The sequence below is a fragment of the Carassius gibelio genome, chromosome A5 (assembly GCF_023724105.1).
Source record: "Carassius gibelio isolate Cgi1373 ecotype wild population from Czech Republic chromosome A5, carGib1.2-hapl.c, whole genome shotgun sequence".
In the NCBI taxonomy this organism is placed as follows: domain Eukaryota; kingdom Metazoa; phylum Chordata; class Actinopteri; order Cypriniformes; family Cyprinidae; genus Carassius; species Carassius gibelio.
Genome location: NC_068375.1, coordinates 17,145,692 through 17,167,639, shown reverse-complemented (window position 1 = coordinate 17,167,639; position 21,948 = coordinate 17,145,692). Strand labels below are relative to the sequence as shown.

The window sequence follows — 21,948 nt, the reverse complement described above, 5'->3', positions numbered from 1 at the left end:
TTTTTAGTACTTGATTTCTGAATGAGTGTCATGGACACTGAAATGTAACATGTTGCATGATGTACCCAGTGTGAATTGTGGCATTTCCTTAAAAACTACTTAACCTACGGTAAGGGGTTTAATTGGACCTTGTCAGCTGCTAGAGTGATGCTTGTAGAGTGCTTCGCCCCGCCTCCTCATTAAAACCCCTGCATCACCTGCCTCCTTATTAAAATTTCTGCCCGCCCTGACTGTTGATCCGCCCACTCATTAAAAGCTGCGTTCAGCCGCAAGGGAAATTGGACCTCAGCGCGGGAGAGAGCGAGAGAGGCGCTGTGTCTTTAAGAGAGGATGCCAAAGCCGATTACATTTGATCTCAACAGTGATTCTCTCTCGCCGTCTGTCCACTACTATCGCTTATTTTGCTCTACTGCATGAGCTAAACGCATTGACGCACAGCGTTGTTCGTCGGGGTTTGAACTTTTCTTCTGGCCAGAAATGGATTGGACTCCGAATTCGTTTGGATGAGTCGCTTATGAGCAGTCCGCGTCGGCTCGGCAACTTTCTCGTGCGCATTTCTCCACACACCCGAGGTGGAAAGTTAAAATCACATGGGATATGGTGACAAACAAGTGAATACACATTAAACCAAGACGGAAAATGCAGAAGAGTGTTCGGTACAATGAGGGACACGCTCTGTATCTCTCCGTTATCGCGCGTAAAGAGGGCACCAAGCGAGGTTATCTCAGCAAGAAGACCACCGAAAACAGTAAATGGCACGAGAAGTTTTTCGCACTTTATCAGAATGTTTTATTTTACTTCGACACCGACCAGAGCGCTCGACCATCAGGGATTTATCTTTTGGAAGGATGCACATGTGAACGAGTCCCTGCACCCAAGGTGTCCACCGTTGGCAGAGAGACTCTTGACAAGCTGGTGAGTTCAACGTTTGTTCAACATATCAGGTTAATAAAAGCACGAATTATGGAGGGGTTAGAGAGAATGAGCACTGATAAGGCTTGAGCTTATCTTTTTACATAAACGTATATGATATCTTAACCTGCCTTTTCAACGTTCTCTTAACTAAAAAAAAAAAAAATAATAATAAAAAAAGTAAAATTACAAGTTGTCGGAGCGCACTGAACAGACGCTCGTGAATCGAGGTCGAGTTCGCGAGATGAGGTAACCATAGCAACAATACGCTGCGCTAGAGCCTAATATTAGTGTCGGATTTTAACTCTACAAATACACAAATGCAATCATTATCACTTTACGTAATAGATGTCACATAGTCTTAAAAACGAGTTTCCAAAATGCGCTTTGGATGCGCATGAGGAACCTCCAGAGATTTTGCCCTAAAATGAGTAAACACTTTAAAATCCCAGACCCCTGAAAGTTCATGAATAATTAAATATATTCAAACATTAAATATAAAATTCATTAATTTAAATATAATAATAATAATAATAATAATAATAATAATATATAATTAAATTAAATATAATTTAATATAATCAAAAGAAAAAAAAATGGGAATGGAAGGAAATATTTTTCTGTTTTGGAATTTTTAGTGCGGTTATCACAGCATGCTTAAAAGAGATCTGAAGGAATTATCACTGACACATCTGGAAATCCAGTCTAATCTTCGTCGTGGAGAATATATAGTCTCTCTCTTCTGGTCATATCTTATCTTTTTGCTGGAAAGTGTCTAATATATCATTGCAAATGTCTTGTAAAAACGATTCATTTATTATGTGAAAACCTGTTGCATTGGACATCCCAAGTCCTCTTATAAATAGGATTCGAGCAGTGGAGAAACGTGACCATGATATGGAAACGTTATGCATTGATCTGGATCATCGCCTATATTGACTCGTGATGGCTTTTATTAGTGTGTGCGATAATAATTGAATTTCATGAAGGGTTCTGAAACCTTTTTATCATGAGCAAACGTTCCCCTTCTACTGGTGGTCTGCAGCATGATGTAATTAAAAATGTGGGATTGTAGGTGGTGGCCATTGATGTCAGAAATTAATTTTAAATTAGAAACCGTGTTAGAGGCTCCCCATTTAACAGGTGCAGTCTGTTACCTCTGTGTAGAAAAAAACAAAAAACATTAAAACTACTTATGCCAGTGTTATTTATGCAAAAGGATCACCTGCCATGCCTAATATGGGAATCATCTGAGCTCCATAACCACCCATATTGTGGTTAACACATTGACATATGGTTATTTTTCTATTGTATTGCAATGGAAAGTGGACCTTCTTTAAAAGTTGATTCTCTTGAGGACCATAACGAAATCAAAGTGAGAGTTTGGCGCCTTTTATTCTATTTGTGTTAGTTTTTAAGGAGTTGAAATGCTAGTATACTTCGAAATGTTGACGAAATACATTTTTAGCAAATAAATATGGGTGTTGTTCAGCTGGCATATATGACCCTCATGTTGATTCAAATTTTGCTAATGAAAGAGATGCTACCTTCCCAATCTTGCATGAAAAATGTTCACGAGGTGGCATTTTCATATGAATTCGGTCACACTTTATATTATATATTAACAATTCCCGCTATCAACAAACCATTAACTATGACTTTTGCCTTAATAAACTCTGCTGCTTATAGTTAGTAACGTAGTTGTTAAGTTTAGGTATTCGGTAGGATTAGGGATGTAGAATATGGTCATGCAGAATATGTGCTTTATAAGTACTAACAAACAGCCAATATGTTAATAGTAGGCATGCTAAGAAGCAGCAAGTTAATAGTGAGGATTGGTCCCTAAACTAAAGTGTTATATGAAGTGAAGTAAAAAATGTAAGTAAAAAAAAAACAATGAAGAACCTTTAACCATTACCGGTGCGTGAACAGATCATATGAAAACATATAAGGCCATACAAATTCATTGCAACAAGATTGCTTTATTTTTTGGCTGTGATGTAAGCCTGTTGGCATATATAACCACCTAACCATTAAGTCTGTTAAACTGCTGATGAGTTAATAAGATTCACTTTCATTTTATTGATTTCATGCTGCAGTTTAGCTTTGTTTACTTTTCCTTTTAATGGTGCTGTGCATTATAATAATGATATCCCATGTGAGCTCAAGGCTTGTTGAAAACCAGCCATACTAAAAACTTCACTTTTAAAGCTGAAAAAGATTTGTTAGGCATCAGCAATCGTGTAGCGCTTTGAATATTATACCCGATCAAACAGAAATGAGATGGCTTTTAATCTAAAGATGTTCTATAGTTCTCACACAGTGCATGTTTGTACCCTGTATCGACTCTTTCCTCTGCAAGAACACCGTTAGAAATCCTCTCTCAATCACACACCCACAGCCTCCCACACGGCTGCATATAAGTATGCACACTCTCTCCCACAGACAACTAAATAGACAAAGGAATAAATGTGAGCTAGTCCATAAAGAGTACAGAAAGGTGTAGAAGCAGTCGATGGGGATGCTGAAACTTGTTTGGGGAGAAAAAAAAAACCTTGAGGAATAGAAAATGTAAATCAACATTTATAATGAATAGATGTTTTCAGCTCTGATTTAAAAACCAAACAGAAATGACTATTTTTGATGAGCAAAGCATACAGATTTTATCAAAATGTGTAGGTGGAGATTTCCAGCTGCTAATTTGAAACATGCAGCTTACGCTAATGTCAATGAAAACCTTCCTGTGCCTGACTGATTTCATTTGTGTGTTCTTATGAAGTCCAAAACTCTTTTTATAATGCCAGATTTCTGAGGATTGGTCATTTGCTGAAAATATACGTCTGGAAGCTTATAAAGACCATGGAATAATCAGGCAACATCATGATTTGATGTAGGGACTTTTGTTGTTATGAGATCTTTTGTATACCGGCCTTTATGAGAGATTAATTACATCAACATAGAAATTATATGGAGTAATAAAACACTTCTGGGCCTCACGAAGTGAAGTGTATTCCTGCTAATGTTGTGTCCTGGATCAGTATCATAATCTTAGCATTTCTAAATAATTAATCCCCTTTGAGCAACAACAAACATGCTGCATATGTATGTTTTGTTCAAGCTGGATGAAGTTGATTTGGTGCATATTGTGCTGATGTTTTCAGATTCAAATGATTTTGCATGTGCGTATGGTATAAATAATGCAACATAATGCAGTAAGATTACAGTGGTAAAGCCTTTACTGTTGCCATGCACCTTCAATGCTGATAACACCAATTCTTTATTTTTATATTTCATACGCTGCCCCAAGGCTCATTGATGTTTCTTGGTCTTGCATGTAGTTCATTCATATCCAGCATTTCTTGTTCATTCATATCCAGCATATCTAGTTTGATGAATGAGGGTCTGTGGGGGCAGAGTGTGTAGTTTTCAGAAGAGACCCAGGTAATAACTTCAGGGTACAGAAGGAAGCATGACCGCATAATACTGAAAGTTTCTTGTAAGCAAGGCTGAAGTTGTTTTGCTTTGTTGAAATGTATTGTGCTTGATATCTATTTCTACCTTTAGCCAAAGAAATTAGTCAGTGATTAGTTGTCAACACTTGCACTATTAAAAAGGTTAGTTCACTGAAAATAAGTATTCTGTTACTCACCTGTTAATTGCTTTACTCATCTGGATTCTTTCTTTTGTGAAAAATAAAAGTAGATGTTTATCCGAATGTCTTGACTGTTTTTTTCCCATGCGTTAAAGAAATGGTGGGCACACTCTAAAAATAAACCATGCAATCTTTCCATTGATCAGAATGTTCTTTATACGGTTTCTTCAGATTATTAAAATGTTTTACACTTTCTTTCAAGAACTGTTCTTTGGGTTCTTTGGGGAGCCCAAAATGGTTCTTCTGTGGCATCTCGGCAAACAAACAAATTAAGTAAAATCCTTCTGGAACCTTTATCTTTAAGAGAGTAGGGGCTCTTAAAGTCAAATTAAAATGCGAGATTGTGGGTGAATAGTGACTGCTTACCTTTTGGTCTGTCCCACACAATTCTACAATATTTTATATGGCTTCAAAAGCACTACTGTTATTTTACTTTTTTTTCCCTTTTGGCAGCCCCACTTTTCACTCAGTTTACATTATACATATTGTTTAGCTTTACACAGTAGGAAGTAAGCCATGTAGACTAATTCTCTTTAATCAGAGAACTAATCAGAAAACATAGTCTGAGTAACAGTATTTTCATGTGAACCATCCATTTAATTTTATTGATTGATATTGCATGTAGTCTGTAATTCAGTGTGATGAAATGTAAGATGTTTACCTTTGGTGTCCCATTTGATCTTGTTTGTTCACAGCATCAGATCAAATGCTTGATTGCTTGTAATTGATGCAGTCTGAACTCGGTTACATATAGTTACTTTGTCAATGCAGACCAAATGATTTATTACTCTTCTTATTGTTTGTGTCTCTATTACATTATTGACCTATTTAAAAAAAATCTGATTAGTTCTCTGATTAAAGAAAATTAGCCTGTTGAATCTCTTAGTCGTTCTTATGGAGAAAGAACACATGCAAGTAAACACACACACACACACACACACAAGTTATCGATGTTGTTGTGCTGCTATTAAAGATTACACTGAGAAAGACAGATTCCAATAAGCATGTATCTCTAGCAGCAGTGACATCTCATTCATTATTGATCAGTTTACATAGTGAGTGTGGCCAGTCTATGATATTAATGTTTTTGATGTAGTAAGACATACTATATTGTGTGTTAGGAGTGTTTATAAAGGGGTTCAGACCCAAATATACTTGGAGGAACACTCGATAGTAGGTTTACTTGCATGTTATTCTCACAATGTCTGTGCTCTGCTTATCTGAAAGTAGAATTTAATATGCACTGTGCATAGGATTGACATAATCTGACATAATCAACAACATGTAGATAATACTTTTCAACGGGGTTTAAAAAAAGAAAAGAAAAAAAAGCATGGGATGAGTAGGATTGCGCTCATAAAAAAGCAGGTACAGAGTTACAGAAATATGAAAGAACAGGAAAGATCCCAGTATGTAGTCTGTTTAAGCTGTTTAAACAGGTGCCAGTCTAAATCTCTAAGTGTACTGTAGTTGCAGTTATGTTACACAGTGATGCTTAGTTTTAGACCTGAAACATACTCTTAGCAAAGACGAGGTTGCAAAAAGTTTAACTATGCAGGCTCAAGGTTGTGCTTCGTCACTGCAGTTCAAGTCTAACTGCAGTTTCATAATGCGGTGGAAATACATGTTGCTATTTCAATACAGGGTTTGTGATTTCAGAGATTAGTTTGATACAATATAGGTCTGTAATTTGGTGTCAGACATTAACTGCACTTAGTGCATTTAAGGCAAATTAAATTACTTTTACTTTTACACCCTAAAGCGTCAAATTGAGGTGTTTTACATCTTTAGTAATAGAGGCCTGATGTTTGTTTTTCCAATTAGGGAAAATACATATGTCGGAAAATCACATATAATTTCCAGCAGATCATTGAATGGATGTGTTGTGGAAAAAAGTTAAAGTTATGACCTTTTATACTGCACTGCACTTCACTTCACAAATGGTTCAGGTCTAGATAGCACACAATAATGATTTCTTACAGTATGAACTCATATAATAAGCACAACTAAGATAATGGAGCAGTGATAATACTTTCTGACATGGAAAATATTAGAGTGGAAAAACAAGCGGTGTCTGATATAGCTTGATTTGTGCTCTAGAGCAAGTGGAATGTGTAATCTGTCTTTTCATTACATTTGGTTCCAGTCTGTTTTGCCAAACTCTTGTTAATAATAGTTTACAAAAGCAGACCACGTTAAATCAAGAATTTGAGTGAACTTCACAAGGAATGGACTGAGGCTGGGGTCAAGGCATCAAGAGCCACCACATACAGCAGTGTCAAGGAATTTGCTGAACCGCAGACAATGTCAGAGGCATCTTACCTGGGCTAAGGAGAAGAACTGGACTGTTGCCCAGTGGTCCAAATCCCCTTTTCAGATGAGAGCAAGTTTTCTATTTCATTTGGAAACCAAGGGTCTGGAGGAAGGGTGGAGAAGCTCATAGCCCAAGTTACAGTGTTAAGTTTCCACAGTCTGTGAATTTTTGTGGTGCAATGTCATCTGCTGGTATTGGTCTATTGTGACAATGACAATGGTGTTGGCCAGCAAACTCACCAGACCTGAACCCCACAGGGAATCTATTATTCTAGTGTTCTAATTTGTTGAGATTGTGAATTTGTGGGTTTTTGATAAATGTGAGCCAAAATCATCTCAATTGCTTCAGTCTGTGTGCATTGGATTTATTTAATACACAAGTTTCACAATTTGAGTTGAATTACTGAAAGAAATGAACTTTTCCATGACATTCTAATTTATTCAGATGCACCTGTATTTCAGTTGAATGTGTCTCACCATGATGGTGTTTAGTGCTTGTGTGAATGAGACTGTGCACCTTCTAAACATGTTATTATTTAAAAGCTGCTTGTGATGGGCTTTGTTTCCTTATTTGACTTTCTCATCACCATCTGCATTTGGTGGTTATCACTGCATTACAAAGGTACAAAATAGATTTCAGTATTTCAATAGTTTGGTATTTTAACATTATATAAGTTGATGAAATTTTACGTTAGAATTCCGGCAACCGCAGCTGCCTTTTTTTTTTTTACCGTAAATTTTACGGATTTTTTTTTACAGTGTACTCATATATTCTGAGTCGTAACCATTGACATCATGATGATATTAGATTATACATTTGCTCTCCTGACTGCAGTTATTATTGAACATTTAATGAATCAGTGCTGGCCATCTTATTACTATTCACAGGAAGGGGTAGAACTGTTGCTCTTAAAAGTACAAGAAAAAAAAGGGGGCAGTGTAGTTTGTCTGGTTGATTTGGTGCCCACACTTAACATGAGGCTAGTGTCAGTAAATAGAGCAGTATCTATTTTAACTTGCAGCCACATTTCAATATGTCTACAGTGAAACAGCTGCTATTATTGAACAGCTACCATTAATTATTCATAATAAGAGACTATTTCCAAGGCCATGACCATCTTTTTTTTCTTCAGAATCTTATGTAAGCTCATCCATCTTCACATAAAAGCAGACGATCACAAATTCATACACTTTTAATATATGAAATTTATCATGCCCCATGACAGTTCCACCACCATGCTGCCTCGAGAATTATCATCACCATTACCATCAGAGGAATGAGATCAGACATAATGTGAATCTTTTCCAATTATACTGATGTATTTCAGCATTAAACTACAGTAGTTTCTTAGTGGAAGTTATTTTGTTCCTGTGTTCCTCGTTACCAAAACGTTTTGTGAGGAAATCTTCCAGCTCAAGTTCTTATATTTTTTACTAGATTAAGTGGGGAGATGAAGAAACTCATTCCCCAGCTGTTCAGCTTTGATAATTGGCCTCAGAAATAAGCTCTAGATTGGAAGCATTAAAATGACAGGTCCCCACAAAAAATATTGTTTTGGGATGTGAAGCCTGCTGTTCCTTGTGTTATTGTGATTTTAATTTGTTTTTGTTTTTCATTAAAGGAGTCATGAAATGCATTTTTATTATTATGATTCCTGAGGTGCGTTTATATTTTTAGTATGTTTTTTCCAGAAACAATCATTATATAGCTTTATATTTAAGTGCTGTCAAATGATTAATCATGATTAATAGCATCCAAAATAAAAGTTTTTGTTTACATAATATGCGTGTGTACTGTGTATATATATTATGTGTATATAAATACTCACACATGCATATATATATATATATATATATATATATATATATATATATATATATATATATATATATATATATATATATATATATATATATATATATATATGATTAATCTTTATATGATTAATATGATTAATATATGATTAATCTTTTGACAGCACTATTATATTTTGAACTACTGTTGACACAGTCATATGTATTGAGCACATGATGGAATTATCTTCTTATTGTTTTGCTGACCATTGTTATAATGTTGTCATTATTTTTTTGCTATCCAAATGGTGGCCCAGAAATTGTACACATCACCTTTAAGGAAGTGAATTTACTTAGATATGAGTGAAAACCAGTAAGAAGTACAAATCAATCAACACTCTTATAACACTCTTCACTCTTACTGTTCCATAATCATTCATAAGAATGTTAGTGCTGCACATTAATCAAACAGAAAAATATTTGTGAATATTTCATCAGTTTTACAATTGTACATTTTATTTAGAAATGTATTTTTGAAATTCCCTATGAATTTTAGATATTGCTTTGTGTGCTCAAAGGATGCAAAAATGTTTGTAATGGTTGAAAATGTATCTCATTTATTTATTATTATCATATATATATATATATGGACCACATGTTCATAGTCTGTGTTGATAATGTGATCAGCTGGAGAACACTAAACGGAATTATTTCTATCTGACCCTTGTGTGGTTTAACTCGTCATGTGGAGGCACAGATCAGAGACAGGGTCTGGGAGCTTGATGCTCCTATACTGCCAAAAATAACAGCTTAAACCAGCCTGAGGTGTTTTTCTGCAGAGTGTATGAGTGAAGTGGAGTGACAGCAATTTCTCCTCTTGCTGAAAGTGTTCTGTAATCACTCCACTCCAGCCACACTCTGGGTTTTCCATTAACTGCTCCACGCTCAGCAGTCATAGAAACCACACTTCATGTTTGCTCAATAGCTAAATTTGCAACTAGAATGTTAAGTTCTTAAAAAAAAATTATTTATATAACTATATATTTTTTTTTAAATAGAATAATAAAAAAACAGTACTTAGTGTCTTGCATATTGAAACACTAATATTAGTCTCTTAATATGCGTTACACTTACTGTATAGAGTGAAACAACTTTTTTTTTCTTTGAAACATCTTTCAAAGAATTCACATCTCAATCCAAAGTTGAGCTTCACATTAGTTTGCCAGCATGCAGCTCATTGCATGGAAACACTTGGCAAATGGAAACAATAATTGATTTAAAATTGCTTATAATTTAAAACATTTGATATCAGTAGACAGGATCGTAGTCTGAAGCTAGAAAATCTGTACCATGTGCAGTTTTCTGTCTCATCTCCAACTGCCTAAAATATGCAGACTGGCTCTGACTTTCAGAAGCTTTAGTGCTGACTTATCCAGGCTGAAAACCAGTGCAGTGTATTTCAGCCTTAAGTAACTCCAGAATACAAAGTAAATATTATTGGTAGGCCACTTTATTTTCCATGTTAAATATTACATGCATGTCAAGAAATAATTGAGGCAGGACATTTCAATAGATTCCATAAAACTTGATTGAAATCTTGAAAGAGTGCACTGCCATCCTGAGAAAGGGAGGACCTGCTCCATTTCTTTCACTGGCATCGGTCTGTCACAAATTTACCACAAAGATGTATTACGAAAGCAAAAAATATTGCTTTGTGATTGACTGCTTTATGTCTGGCTGTAGCTTCAAAGATAACTACAGACATAGAGAACAGCTAGACTGCATGACTGTAAACAGTATCAGTAAGCACCCAGCAGGAGTGAGAGCAGAAAGCATCATCTACTTCATCCAGACGGTGAACATCAACACTTTTCCTGAAAAACCAACAGCAAAGCTGACAACCCCATCCCTTCTTCCTTCCTCCTATTAGAGAAATGCATGACACAGACAAGTGCTGCTAATCAAGACAAATATGTGTTGTTCTTAAACCACCCTATACTCTTAAAAATAAAGGTTCCAAAAGATATAGATTGTCTCCCAGCCCAGATAAGCTCAAGCTGTTTCGCTGGATTTATGGTGGGTTCGAGTTCTTGTCAGGATGGAAAACCAACTTAGCTGACATGCTAAAAGCATTTGAACAAGATCATACCAACAAAAATCCCATTATGTTGTTTATTTTTCAACATATTATTGTATGAGATCACGCCAAATATGATTTGCTAAAGCAGAGCCTAACGACAGTTTCCTGCCAGCGTAATAAATGAGGAATGAAGTTTCAATGAAGGCTCTGAACAAATATGTTGAACAAATAATTTGTTAGTGTGAAGAACATTTAAAAGAAAACTTTTTTTCATTATGAAGAAACTTTTGTGGAATGAAAAATTTTCATGGAATCATAGAAAATTCACTTTTAAAAATAAAAGTTCCAAAAGCATCGTTTGCATGGATGCCATAGATGAACCATTTTAGGCTCCCCAAAGAACCTTTCAGTGATCATTTCTTAAAAGAACTATGATTTTCTTGGTGTGAGAACATTTGAATGATTTAAAGAACCTTTTTCCACTATAAAGAACCAACGGAAAGTTTCCATGGATGTTAAAAGTTCTTCATAGAACCATAAATGCCAATAAACAAACTTTATTTTTAATATAGACCCGATTAGTCTCAGTTTATTTTGTTTTGCTGGTTTTATTGGGGGTTTGAGTGCTTTTCATGCTGAAAGAACCAGCTGGCTGGCAGGTTAAAACTGTTTAAACCAGATCAAACCAGCAAAAATCACCTTAGGCTGTTTTTCCCCCCAACATATTGGGAATTATTGTCATTTATGGTGCTGAGATCATGGCAAATATGATTTGCTAAAGGAAAGCCAAATATATTTATAACAATCTCCTGTCAGCCTAATAGATGAGGAAGTTTAAATGAAGATCGGCAAGGTGCTGAATGGATAAAGCGGTAGTAATGAATGCATCGCTATTACGCAGAGCACTGTGTTGTCATGGAAACAGATTTGTTAGGTAAAGTGACAGTTTAAAAATATGCTTCACACTTGTTAAGAAATGTTATGCAAGAGGTTCTGTCTCTCTTCCCCACCCGCTCTGCTTTTCCCTTCTGTAGGCTTGGCAGATTTCCAGAGCAAACTACTATTGCTGATACATGGAGTGATAAATTAGTGTATTGGTGGAGAGTTCTGTGACTTGATTTAGAGGTATTGGGCCAAACCTTCACCCTGCTCACTAGGCCTGTTGGTTTGGCACTAATGCGGCGGCATAGTTCAGTGCCCTCCTTTGAGTCAAAACAAGAGCGTTCTGTGTGTACCACATCCATGTAAGCGCTCAGCCCAGAATAGACTCTTCATATAATTCAGTGCTTTGGGGCATGGCCCCCAAAGGAAATAGGCTAGGAAGTATTTCAGTTAGACATAACCGCTTGTGAGTGGAGGGGTCACTGGTCCATTCTCACCCGCACTGAAAGGAGCTCATGTGTGTAAAGGGCCAGAGTGCTGATGATTTAGTTTACTAGGTCAGTATCAGTGTGGGCTACTTCTCCACTCTATTTTTATTTGTTTTGTTTAAAGAGAATATTTAGCTCTATTAATAGTGTATCAGTCTGTTTTGCTCAAGGTATGGTTTGGCATTAAAATTTTAAATAGAATTCACCCCTTAACTTGACAAAGATGGGCAACGGCCCCAGATTTTTGTTGTTTCAATTTCACAGCACGTTAAAATATCACACTCTTACTTGATCTGGACAAACTGTGCATCAGTAGAAAGATTAAAGACTTTAGCTTCGATGTTTGACCACTGTTTTGATAAAACATTGCTGCAGTGTTAGTAGTTTAGTAATTTATGTCAGGAATGCAAAATAATAAGTCCGTATGTATCATATTTGGAATATAAATTCACCACGCATTCATATACAGTCACATGTGCAGCGGTTTATTTGTGTTTACATAGCTTCACTGAACAGCGTCAATAAGGGCTTATAGTCCTAAGATGCACATACATTAAGATATATAGATACGTTAACTTCATATTTCCTCAGACAGAATCATCATTTCTATTCATTCTCCATTGATTTATGTGATCTGATGAATATAAGCAGCTCCCAGGGCTGTGTCGATGTGTTTAGAAGAGAAACGTTATTCACCCATCGCTTGTCAGTCATATTGTGTCTCATAACAAGCCCCTTTTCATCCTGTCACACACTTCTCTGCTCTTCCACGTTCATATCTGACCATAACAAAACACAGAGAAATGTCTGTACCCACGAAATATCCAAATAATAAACACACAATTACGATAGTATGGTTTGTTGAGATTTGGGCTATTTTCATAACAATTAAATAATGTGTACATCTGAAATGCTAATTTGTGCAGCGATATAAAAGGCTATAAATAGCGTATTTCAACAACATTAAATGACCATATCCCACATGAGATCGTAAAAGGAAGTTATTACAAACACTCGATGGTGGTTTAAAGTAAGTTTTGACTTTTTTTTTTTACTATTAATGTCATAAATTGTAGCTGATGCTAATGTTAGCTCTAATGCAGCTGCAGAACAGGTGTAATTTTGCTTCATGATGTTTCTTCAAGGTCACAACATTTTTTTTATTGTATTTTTTTAGAAAGACTTTTGATAATAGGCAAGTAAATGTATATTGTGATCGAAGCAATGTGGCTTGGTAAACCTTGTAAGGGCAGAATAAAGGCTAATAATGGCTGAATAAAACAAAAGAATAGTGACGAAGGAATAATGAGGACTAAAGTATGTCTCATACCTGGTGGAGGTGTGAAAGGTTCGCCGAGAACAGTAGCATCATGAATGGGGCAGATTGCCAGGCCAGACATGAGGGAACAGCATGCAGGAGAGCTTACAGAGGACCATTAACTTTATTAGCCTTCTTTAAAAGCACACACAACATGGTCTTACAAAATGTTCCATAAAATACAGTTTTACAGATAATGTCCTCGGATTTGAAATGAAGCATGAGTAGACTTGTGTTTTTACTTTATGTTTGAGCTTATATATCTCTATTATCATAAAAGTCATAAACCTGTATACGTTTTGAATGTTGGTAACCAACACTTGCTAACTGTTTACTTCCATAGTATGGAAAAATACCGTTAATGTCAATGGCTACTGTCAACTGTTTATCCACATTGTTCATTTGTGTTCAGGAGTATCTGCATCATTCTCAGCATCATGACTCTAGTCTTAAGTGTCATATGGTCCTTCAGAAATCATCATCATGTGCAAAATCTGATTGTCTTCCATAGTAAGTGTTGCGAGTTTGAGCAAATGACTTGCTTCGTGTTATCGCAGGAAATATGAGTGTACGCTAGAGCCTTGTAATAGGCCATTTAAAAGATCACTCCAAGGCTTATGATTCCGGAGATGTAATATTGTGTTCTGTATTAACTCTGATGTCCATGTATATTATATGTTTTGACTGTTTTTATCTCAACCTATCACCAAGGCTGCTCACAAGACTTTTTAGTCTCTTGCTTGAAAAAAAACTAACAATGAACAATACAGTGTTTATTTATTTTAGTCAATGATAATTTCAACCTTTTGGCTACTACATTTTTTTATGTAAGTTGTGTTTGTTCACATTTGTTAATGCACTGTGAACTACGGTACGTTTCCGGGCAGTAACTGAGAGAAGCGCGTTAGGTTAAGGTTTAGCGTGTGTAATTCGGTGCCGATGGCCCCTCCCCTTGAGTGCAGCGAGGATAGAACTGACGAATGCCTCTTCAATGCCTGTCAAATTAAGCCACAGATGCCTCTCTGGCATCTGGCACTGCTCTTCCTCAGAGTTGACTACTGCCCACACTCAGCTCCTTCAGCAGGTCAGCCTGGTATGCCTGTAACACTGCCAAAGTGTGCAGCGCAGCACCAGTCTGTCCTGCAGCCTGGTAAGCCCAAGAGGTATATCTTCCCCATCGTGAACTGAAGAAGCACCGGAGCGAGCTTCGAGGTCACGAGAAGGGATGCGTGGATGAAGTGATGCAGCATGCGAAAGGGACGGACCCGTCGTTCGCTCGTCATGCAGATCCCTATGAGAGCCCCACAATGATAATATGGTTGTGGTCTGGAAATAGTTCAGACGAGAGTGAAGCATTTTCTTCACTGTGAAAAGTTCACAATGCTCGCATTCGCCTTTCTCTACAGCCAGAACCGCGTGCTCTTCCCCAACAAACAAAACAGTAACCATGTATATCCAGTTCAGACATGGAAAGGGAGCATGGAGGAACACAAGACTTACTGTTTCGTTGTCTCATCCTAACAAAGATTTGTAGCAGACGTAATAATTTTCCTGACGCACACATTCACAGAATGATCTGAAGACAAAAGACCTGATGATGCACCTGTGGCTTATCTATTTATGGCCCCGTGTTGCGGGTGCACTCCGATGACGTCATCAACAGAGGCTATATTACCTCTGGGTCAATTCTATCGACGTGTTACACACATTATTCACAGCTGGTCACGATGAGCTGAGCAGCGCAGCATGGACTGTAGCTTTCGAAAGGGAACTGAAAATGTCATTGTGACTGTATTAAAAGCTTTTATTGACACCAGGCCCAGTGAACACCAGATCCTGCAATGAGCCTACCTATGACGTATATATGATAGATAGGTTAAACACCGCCTCCACAGAACAATATCAATTCCTAATTATGTAGCCCCGCCCACTGATTCCCGCATGACATTCCCACATAGCAAATGTTTTCTGGCCCAGATCCGGGCCAAACAATCACTTTTCCCTCGGCCCAAGTGCTGCAAAGAATGATGATCCTGAAGTGGCCCACAACTGGATTAAAGACAAGGGCCATAACTGGCCCAAATCACCCCTAACTGACCCTGAACTGGGCCAAAACGGGTTTTATTATTGGTGTCAATTCTCAGCCTCAGGTAAACCAGAATCCCCAAATCTGAGCCACACCTGAGCCTTATACAGCCCAGACCAATATTTCATATTACTGCATTGTGTATTACTATAATCACCATTAATTTTGTGACATGCTTTGGTAATGTACACACAAACTATGCCAATAGTGTACATTAAACTGATAGAATAGAAAATCAGACTTAAACGCAGATTTAGACTTAGATACATTTCAGTTATAGTCCTCTCTGGCAAATAATATAATAGTAGTGCGAGGAGCAGGGCATAATTTAAGCTGTTAAACACTGACAGTATTATCCCAATCCACTCAGTCAAGGCGCGTGTTTCTCATTCAAAACACGCATCGCCGGAAACACGGCATGTCTCAATCTATGAGGATACCGACTAGAGCCAGTGAGCGCTTGATATCGCTGCCATAAAACTTGTTGTAAAACTTAACGCCAAATGTTTAAATAGTTACTATAGCTACAGATGAAAGAGATACATATCGCCGATAAATGGTTTGAATTTGGATCTGTTTTTTCACTTTGAGCATCACTTGGATACAGAGGATTTAAATAAAAATAAGACTTTTATAACCATTTTATTTAATGCTTGTGCATGACAGCATACTTATAAAAATGATGTGCCCCCACTCTCTATTATAGATCAGTGTGTGCCCCATGGTAAACCAAATAAATATTACATGATAATGGTTAAATTATCTCTCTGTCTCTCTTTTCATGTAAGGATTCAAAGATCCTTCGTACCATTAATAATAATATAAAATTTAATAAAATTATAATGAAGTGCAGTTTAATGCACTTGACCGATTTGCTTTATTTTGAAATGATAATGTTTCATTCTGTTTCAACTTGCCATTTCAAAGATTATATTTAAAAAAATAATGTATGTGATAATTTAACCATTATCATGCTATATTGTATTTATCTTGTTTATCATGGGTCACATAATATGCTGCCAGATCTTAGCCTGATTTGGGCCACATATCACTGGACTGATCTGGGCCACACTCCTCCCACCAACAATCAGCCCTAATATTGTTTGCCTGATCCCCGCCATGCCATCATTGCCACACATGGCCCAGCTCTGGCTGAAAGGGTACATGCCATTGCCGACAGGAGGCCAGCAGTGTCAACTTGAGGCCACATTTGGGCAAAGTCCATTTGCTATGTGGGTAGTAGGGAATTAACAGAAGCGTTATCCTAAACCGGATCGAGCATCCAAGCAATAAAAAAATAATAATTATTTATCAATTTTGATGTTTTTGAATGTAGAAACCACGTAAACATCATGGAACTCATTAGAACTGAGTGGAACTCAGACAAGAGTATAAAATAATAAAAGCCAGATCATGACCCCTTTAAAAGTACATTTGTATCTTTTGAAAGGATAACACCCCAGAGACAATTTTGTACCTTTTTCTGAGAGTGTAGAGATGGTTTTGTGTATGTAAGAATACCTGGTGCTGATTTTATCCTTCTGTTTACATGCAACTTAAACGCCCAGAGAGGACTGCAGGTGGATGTCAAAAGGCAACCAGCCTGAGAGACTGTAAATAGATCTGGGGAGGGTTACATAAGGCCTCTCATGCCTGTCTGTGCTAGAAAACACTGAGCGCTTAATCCCGTGAATTTGACTTTAACTGCAGTTTTGTTTTTATATATGTACACATATACAGTATATATACTGGACTCATATGCACATCTGTTAAATCAAACAGTTCTCTGACATATACAGTGAATGGCTGTCACAAACTGACTCAACTGTGTGCACTGTGTTTTGTCTCCTTCTCGCAAATCCAGCGATGACTCAAAGAGCAACGAGTGGAGCTCGCTGTGTTTACTGTTGCATGACCAGCTGAAGTAGCTTGTTTCATTAGTGTCGGCTGCAGATGTGAAATAAATGGAAATGTCATATAAACAAACACAATATGTTCTGTTTTCTGACCCCTCAACCTTTGAATTAGCAGATTGCATTTCTATGAGTATCAATGCCTTATGAAATGATGTAAAATAGTTCTAATTATTTATATATATTAGACTTATTTCCCACTGGATTTTAAGTGTATGCTAATTCAGGCACCAAGGGATGGAAATGATCAGCTTTCATGTATTTAGACTCTGATTATTTCTTTCCGAGTCAGTCTCTGCTTGAAAAAGGCCAAGCCACAATTATTTTCTTTTTCTTCTTCTTCTTCTAAGTACATGTCAGGCTATGGTTATTGATGCAGTTGATATTTCATGAATAATGTCTTTGAAGTTGCACCAGTTTTTAAGGTTATAAAGGGATTCCAGTTCATCCCCCTATATATAAAATAGCTAAATGCTTTTAATTTTGATGTATATACCAAATTCTGCACTCCTCTCATAGGCTGTCTGGATTAGATTGTATGACTAAATGATAATGACATTTTTTCAAGTAGGTAGTTTAATGAAATTAATTATTCTTTTTTTCATTTATTTGTTTATTCATTTATTTTTTTACATTGTATCTTTCCTTTATGCTCCCTCTTATTTCTTTATACAGGCTACTTAACCTTATTTTCTTCCATATTATTTATTCTGGTCTTACTTGCCATATTTGACTATAACTGTGAAACAACACAAAACAATATATTTAAAATGAAATGCATGTTACATTCTACACTTTGTGAAGCTGCTTATGAATGTCACTATAAAAGCATACATTCTAACCAGCTCACACCATGCATTTCCCCTCAGGTCATTATGACAATAGCTGATTCAACTCCTCTCACACCTGCTATTAAGTGGCTGCATGTGTTTATTTGCCTTTCAGATGGCCTCAAGCCACACAGAGCTCTGGCTTTCATAACCCTGTACCTGTTTCATTTCACAGAGCTTGTCAGCATCTGTGTGTTGGCAGCAAAAGCTTGATGTTTCTATGAGTTCATTAATACAGAACAGGTGCAGAAAAGGATCCACATTGTGTGTGTGGTCATGAGTGTCACAATTTTAAGGAATGTTATTATTTATTTATTTATTTATTTTCAATAGGACAAATAACAGATGGTAAGAGGGTTGTTACAAAAATATGTAAAACAGGTACAAAATATTTTTTTTAGTAAGTAAATATAAAAAAGTCAATAAAATTAGGTAATAATTAAAAATAATCAAACCGATTCAACAGATTATGTCAAGATGGTAACATTGTTTGATTTTTACTGTTGAATACAGTTGAGAAAGTTAAGATGTGAAGTTTTTGAATTTTGATGCATACTACTTTGATGCAAGCTATTTTGCTATGAAGTAGTTAGCATCAAATAGATTTTTCAACAACAACAACAACAAATGCCTGTAATGCTTTAAAATAGGACTCTAATGTACAGTATAGTACAGTTTGAAGTTAAGCAGGTTTATGGCACACACACTTGTTGGAATATGTGTCTTATGTTCATAATGTTTTTAATACTGTACAAACTGTATTTTTTACCCCAACACCAACCCTACCCCTCATATAAAACTTTCTGCATTTTGTTTTTTAAGCCTTTTACAGAGACACAGGAAGTCTTCATAAACCACCTTCACATTGTAATACTTATGTCATACTCATGTCATTATAAAATGTATGTCCTCATAAATAACCTAAACGGTGCACACACAGGCTTGAAGTTCTGCAGTTCAGTTTGTATCTGTCTGTCTACCTCTTCAGCATTATTTCCTGGTCATCTTCGGGCATGATGGACAGAAGCCTCTGGAACTGCGGACAGAGGAGGAGTCAGACTGTGACGAATGGGTGGAGGCCATCCAGCAGGCCAGGTATTGTGACTGCATGTGTATTTGTTTTTTTTATCCTGCTCAGTCTAGGATAATATTTATCAGCGCTAAAGAAGCTTTACTCTCAGGCTGAAAGAATAAAATCATCATAATAAGAAAGACATATCAGAGCGGGTTAAGTCAAGTGCATTGTGCATTTATCCCTGTCACTGCAGAGCAGCACAGCAACAAATAAGCCACACTGAGGTTGACAGCACTGTTGTCCTCCTCCCCCTGGTGCTCAGATGTACAGCCTAAGATCAAACTTTGCAGTCATGTTTTATGCATCTCATCTCAAAGAGACAAATCTCTAAAGAAAGCTTAAACTGCTTTATTTGTTGTATCACAGATCTGCCTTAGAGCAAGACATAATATTAAGCTGTAGTTTCAGACAGTGGAAACACTGTTGCCAGGGGCATCACTCTTTTTTTTTTTTTTTTGGTTTTGAGGATGCACTATTCCTTTCTCACTTGGTGTCCTAGGCAAAATAAGAGTTTTTAGAAACTTAAAAACTTTTTAGCATCTTAGCTGTTCGTTATGCATGTATAAATCAAGTAGTACAGTTTTCTTTTGGTAAGCTGGAATATTTTTTTTTTTCCCTAAGCAATTTCAGGATTGGATTGTAGGAAGTTTAATTTAATTTAATTAGATTTTATTTACTTCCTCTTCATTTCCTTTTAATTTCTTTAAGCTTATTCATTTTCCATATTTTTTTGTTGCTGTAATTTACCACTAGATTATTAACAATAGCTTTTTTTGCCTGGAAAAAATATAGAAAAATAAATATTCACTGCAGAGCCAATAACATTTATAGTATACAATTCTAGTTTTATTAGAAAGCTACATTAAGAAATAAGCTAGGATAGAGATGAAGTGTGTGTGAGTGTGCGTGTGTGCATGCATTGAAATAATTTTACACTTCATCTTAAACAATTAAATAAATACAGTTTTAAGTCTATGTGGGGAAAAAAATATTAATGATGTTATGACAATGGTTTGTTGCTGTTGGCAATTTACGCACAAAGAATCACACATGCACATAATATTCTGCAGACACACAAACCCATAGAGATTTAAGGCACTCACATGCTGACACTCCAGAGATTTATTACTCCTTATACAGATTTATACTCGATCCACAGTGTACATTTGTATTGCGTCACTGGGGAGATCGCTGAATCTAACGGATTATTGGTGTCCCATGAGCAGATGTGCTTGTGAACATCTGGACAGGCCACATTGCCCTTCAGTCATACAAGCCGACATTGTTCACTTAAATGCAACAATGCAACTGGAAATCAGTTATGGACAAAACGTAAAGGAAAGTGCATCACAATTGTGGCATAAAGTGCACCATAAGCATATTTATACTTCGCCTCCTGATGATTTAAATAGCCCTACAACAACAACAAAAATGATAATGTCTTATTTTATATATTTTTGGTGCCATATTTTAGTTGTTAACATGTTTTTAAATATGCATGAGTCGTAGTTTTGTTTCAGTAGTTTTTCATTTAAAATGTATTTTTTCTTTTGTTAAAATATATCTGGAAATGATTAAATCAATCATTTAAATCCATCACGCCAATTAGAATAACATGATTTCACTGGAAGAGTTGTTTATAATTTTTCATTGTAACCAGTGTTTTAATAAAATCTTATTATGGCAATTTTTACAACATGAATCTATATGTAAGCAAGTGACTTTTGAAAAACACATGTACATGATCAACAAGATCAAGTTATGTAACAAGTTCACCAGATGCTTGATAGAAGCAATTTTGTCAACTGGACATCTTTATTGTTGTGCCCGGCTAAATAAACTCAGGCATACAGTACATTTATATTCTAAGATTTCATTGAGAGTAACCCTGTCGGTTTCATCTCAGCTACTCTGACATCATCATCGAGCGTGAGGTTCTCATGCAGAAGTACATCCATCTGGTGCAGATTGTGGAGACAGAGAAGGTGGCAGCCAATCAGCTCCGCACACAACTGGAAGACCAAGACACAGAGATTGAGAGGCTTAAAGCTGAGGTAACTGTATATGCTTGAGCTGTGCCATTTAATGGGTTGTTTCCCAACGTGTAGTCCAATTTTATGAATCAGTAAACAACTCTAGATTCCATTAATATGATAACAGTGCAGGTCTCAAAAGTGTCGCCATTACTTAATGATCCTATGTACTAAAATTATTTGTGAATTATACAGACTGACAAAATCCTGATTTGGAGTTTAACCATAGGTTTACTTTTCTCATATTGCTTTTGCAAATTAAGGTTACCAGCAACATATTCAATCCCAGTGTGCCACAGAGCATCTCTCAGGCTCTGCTTCTTATCTGTTCCCTAGTTGTGTTACCAGGGAATTATCCTCCCCATTGGACCAGTCACCATGGGGATGAGAATTAAGCCCCATTATTGACATTGCAGGGTCAATGGCATGTGAACGCATGATTTAGAGTATAAATCAATGACCACGTTTACATGGACATCAGTAGTCGAATTATTTAACTTATTCTGAATAAGACTGTGTTACAGTTAAGGTGTTTACATTAGTTGCTCTTAGAATATCCCTTACATGTTCCT

General features: G+C 36.4%; 1 protein-coding gene across 3 annotated transcripts in view; it reads left to right on the top strand.

Moving 5' to 3' along the window:
* The first annotated feature begins 278 nt into the window (after positions 1-278).
* The window catches only part of LOC127998696 (ras-specific guanine nucleotide-releasing factor 2-like), a 52,599-nt gene continuing 30,929 nt past the window's right edge, over positions 279-21,948 (top strand). For all 3 annotated transcript variants that reach the window (XM_052592130.1, XM_052592129.1, XM_052592128.1), the window contains exons 1-3: positions 279-915; positions 19,257-19,363; positions 21,250-21,397. In XM_052592130.1, the coding sequence (XP_052448090.1) occupies positions 640-915; positions 19,257-19,363; positions 21,250-21,397 (531 nt within the window). In that variant the 5' untranslated portion in view covers positions 279-639. The remainder of the gene's footprint in view (positions 916-19,256; positions 19,364-21,249; positions 21,398-21,948) is intronic.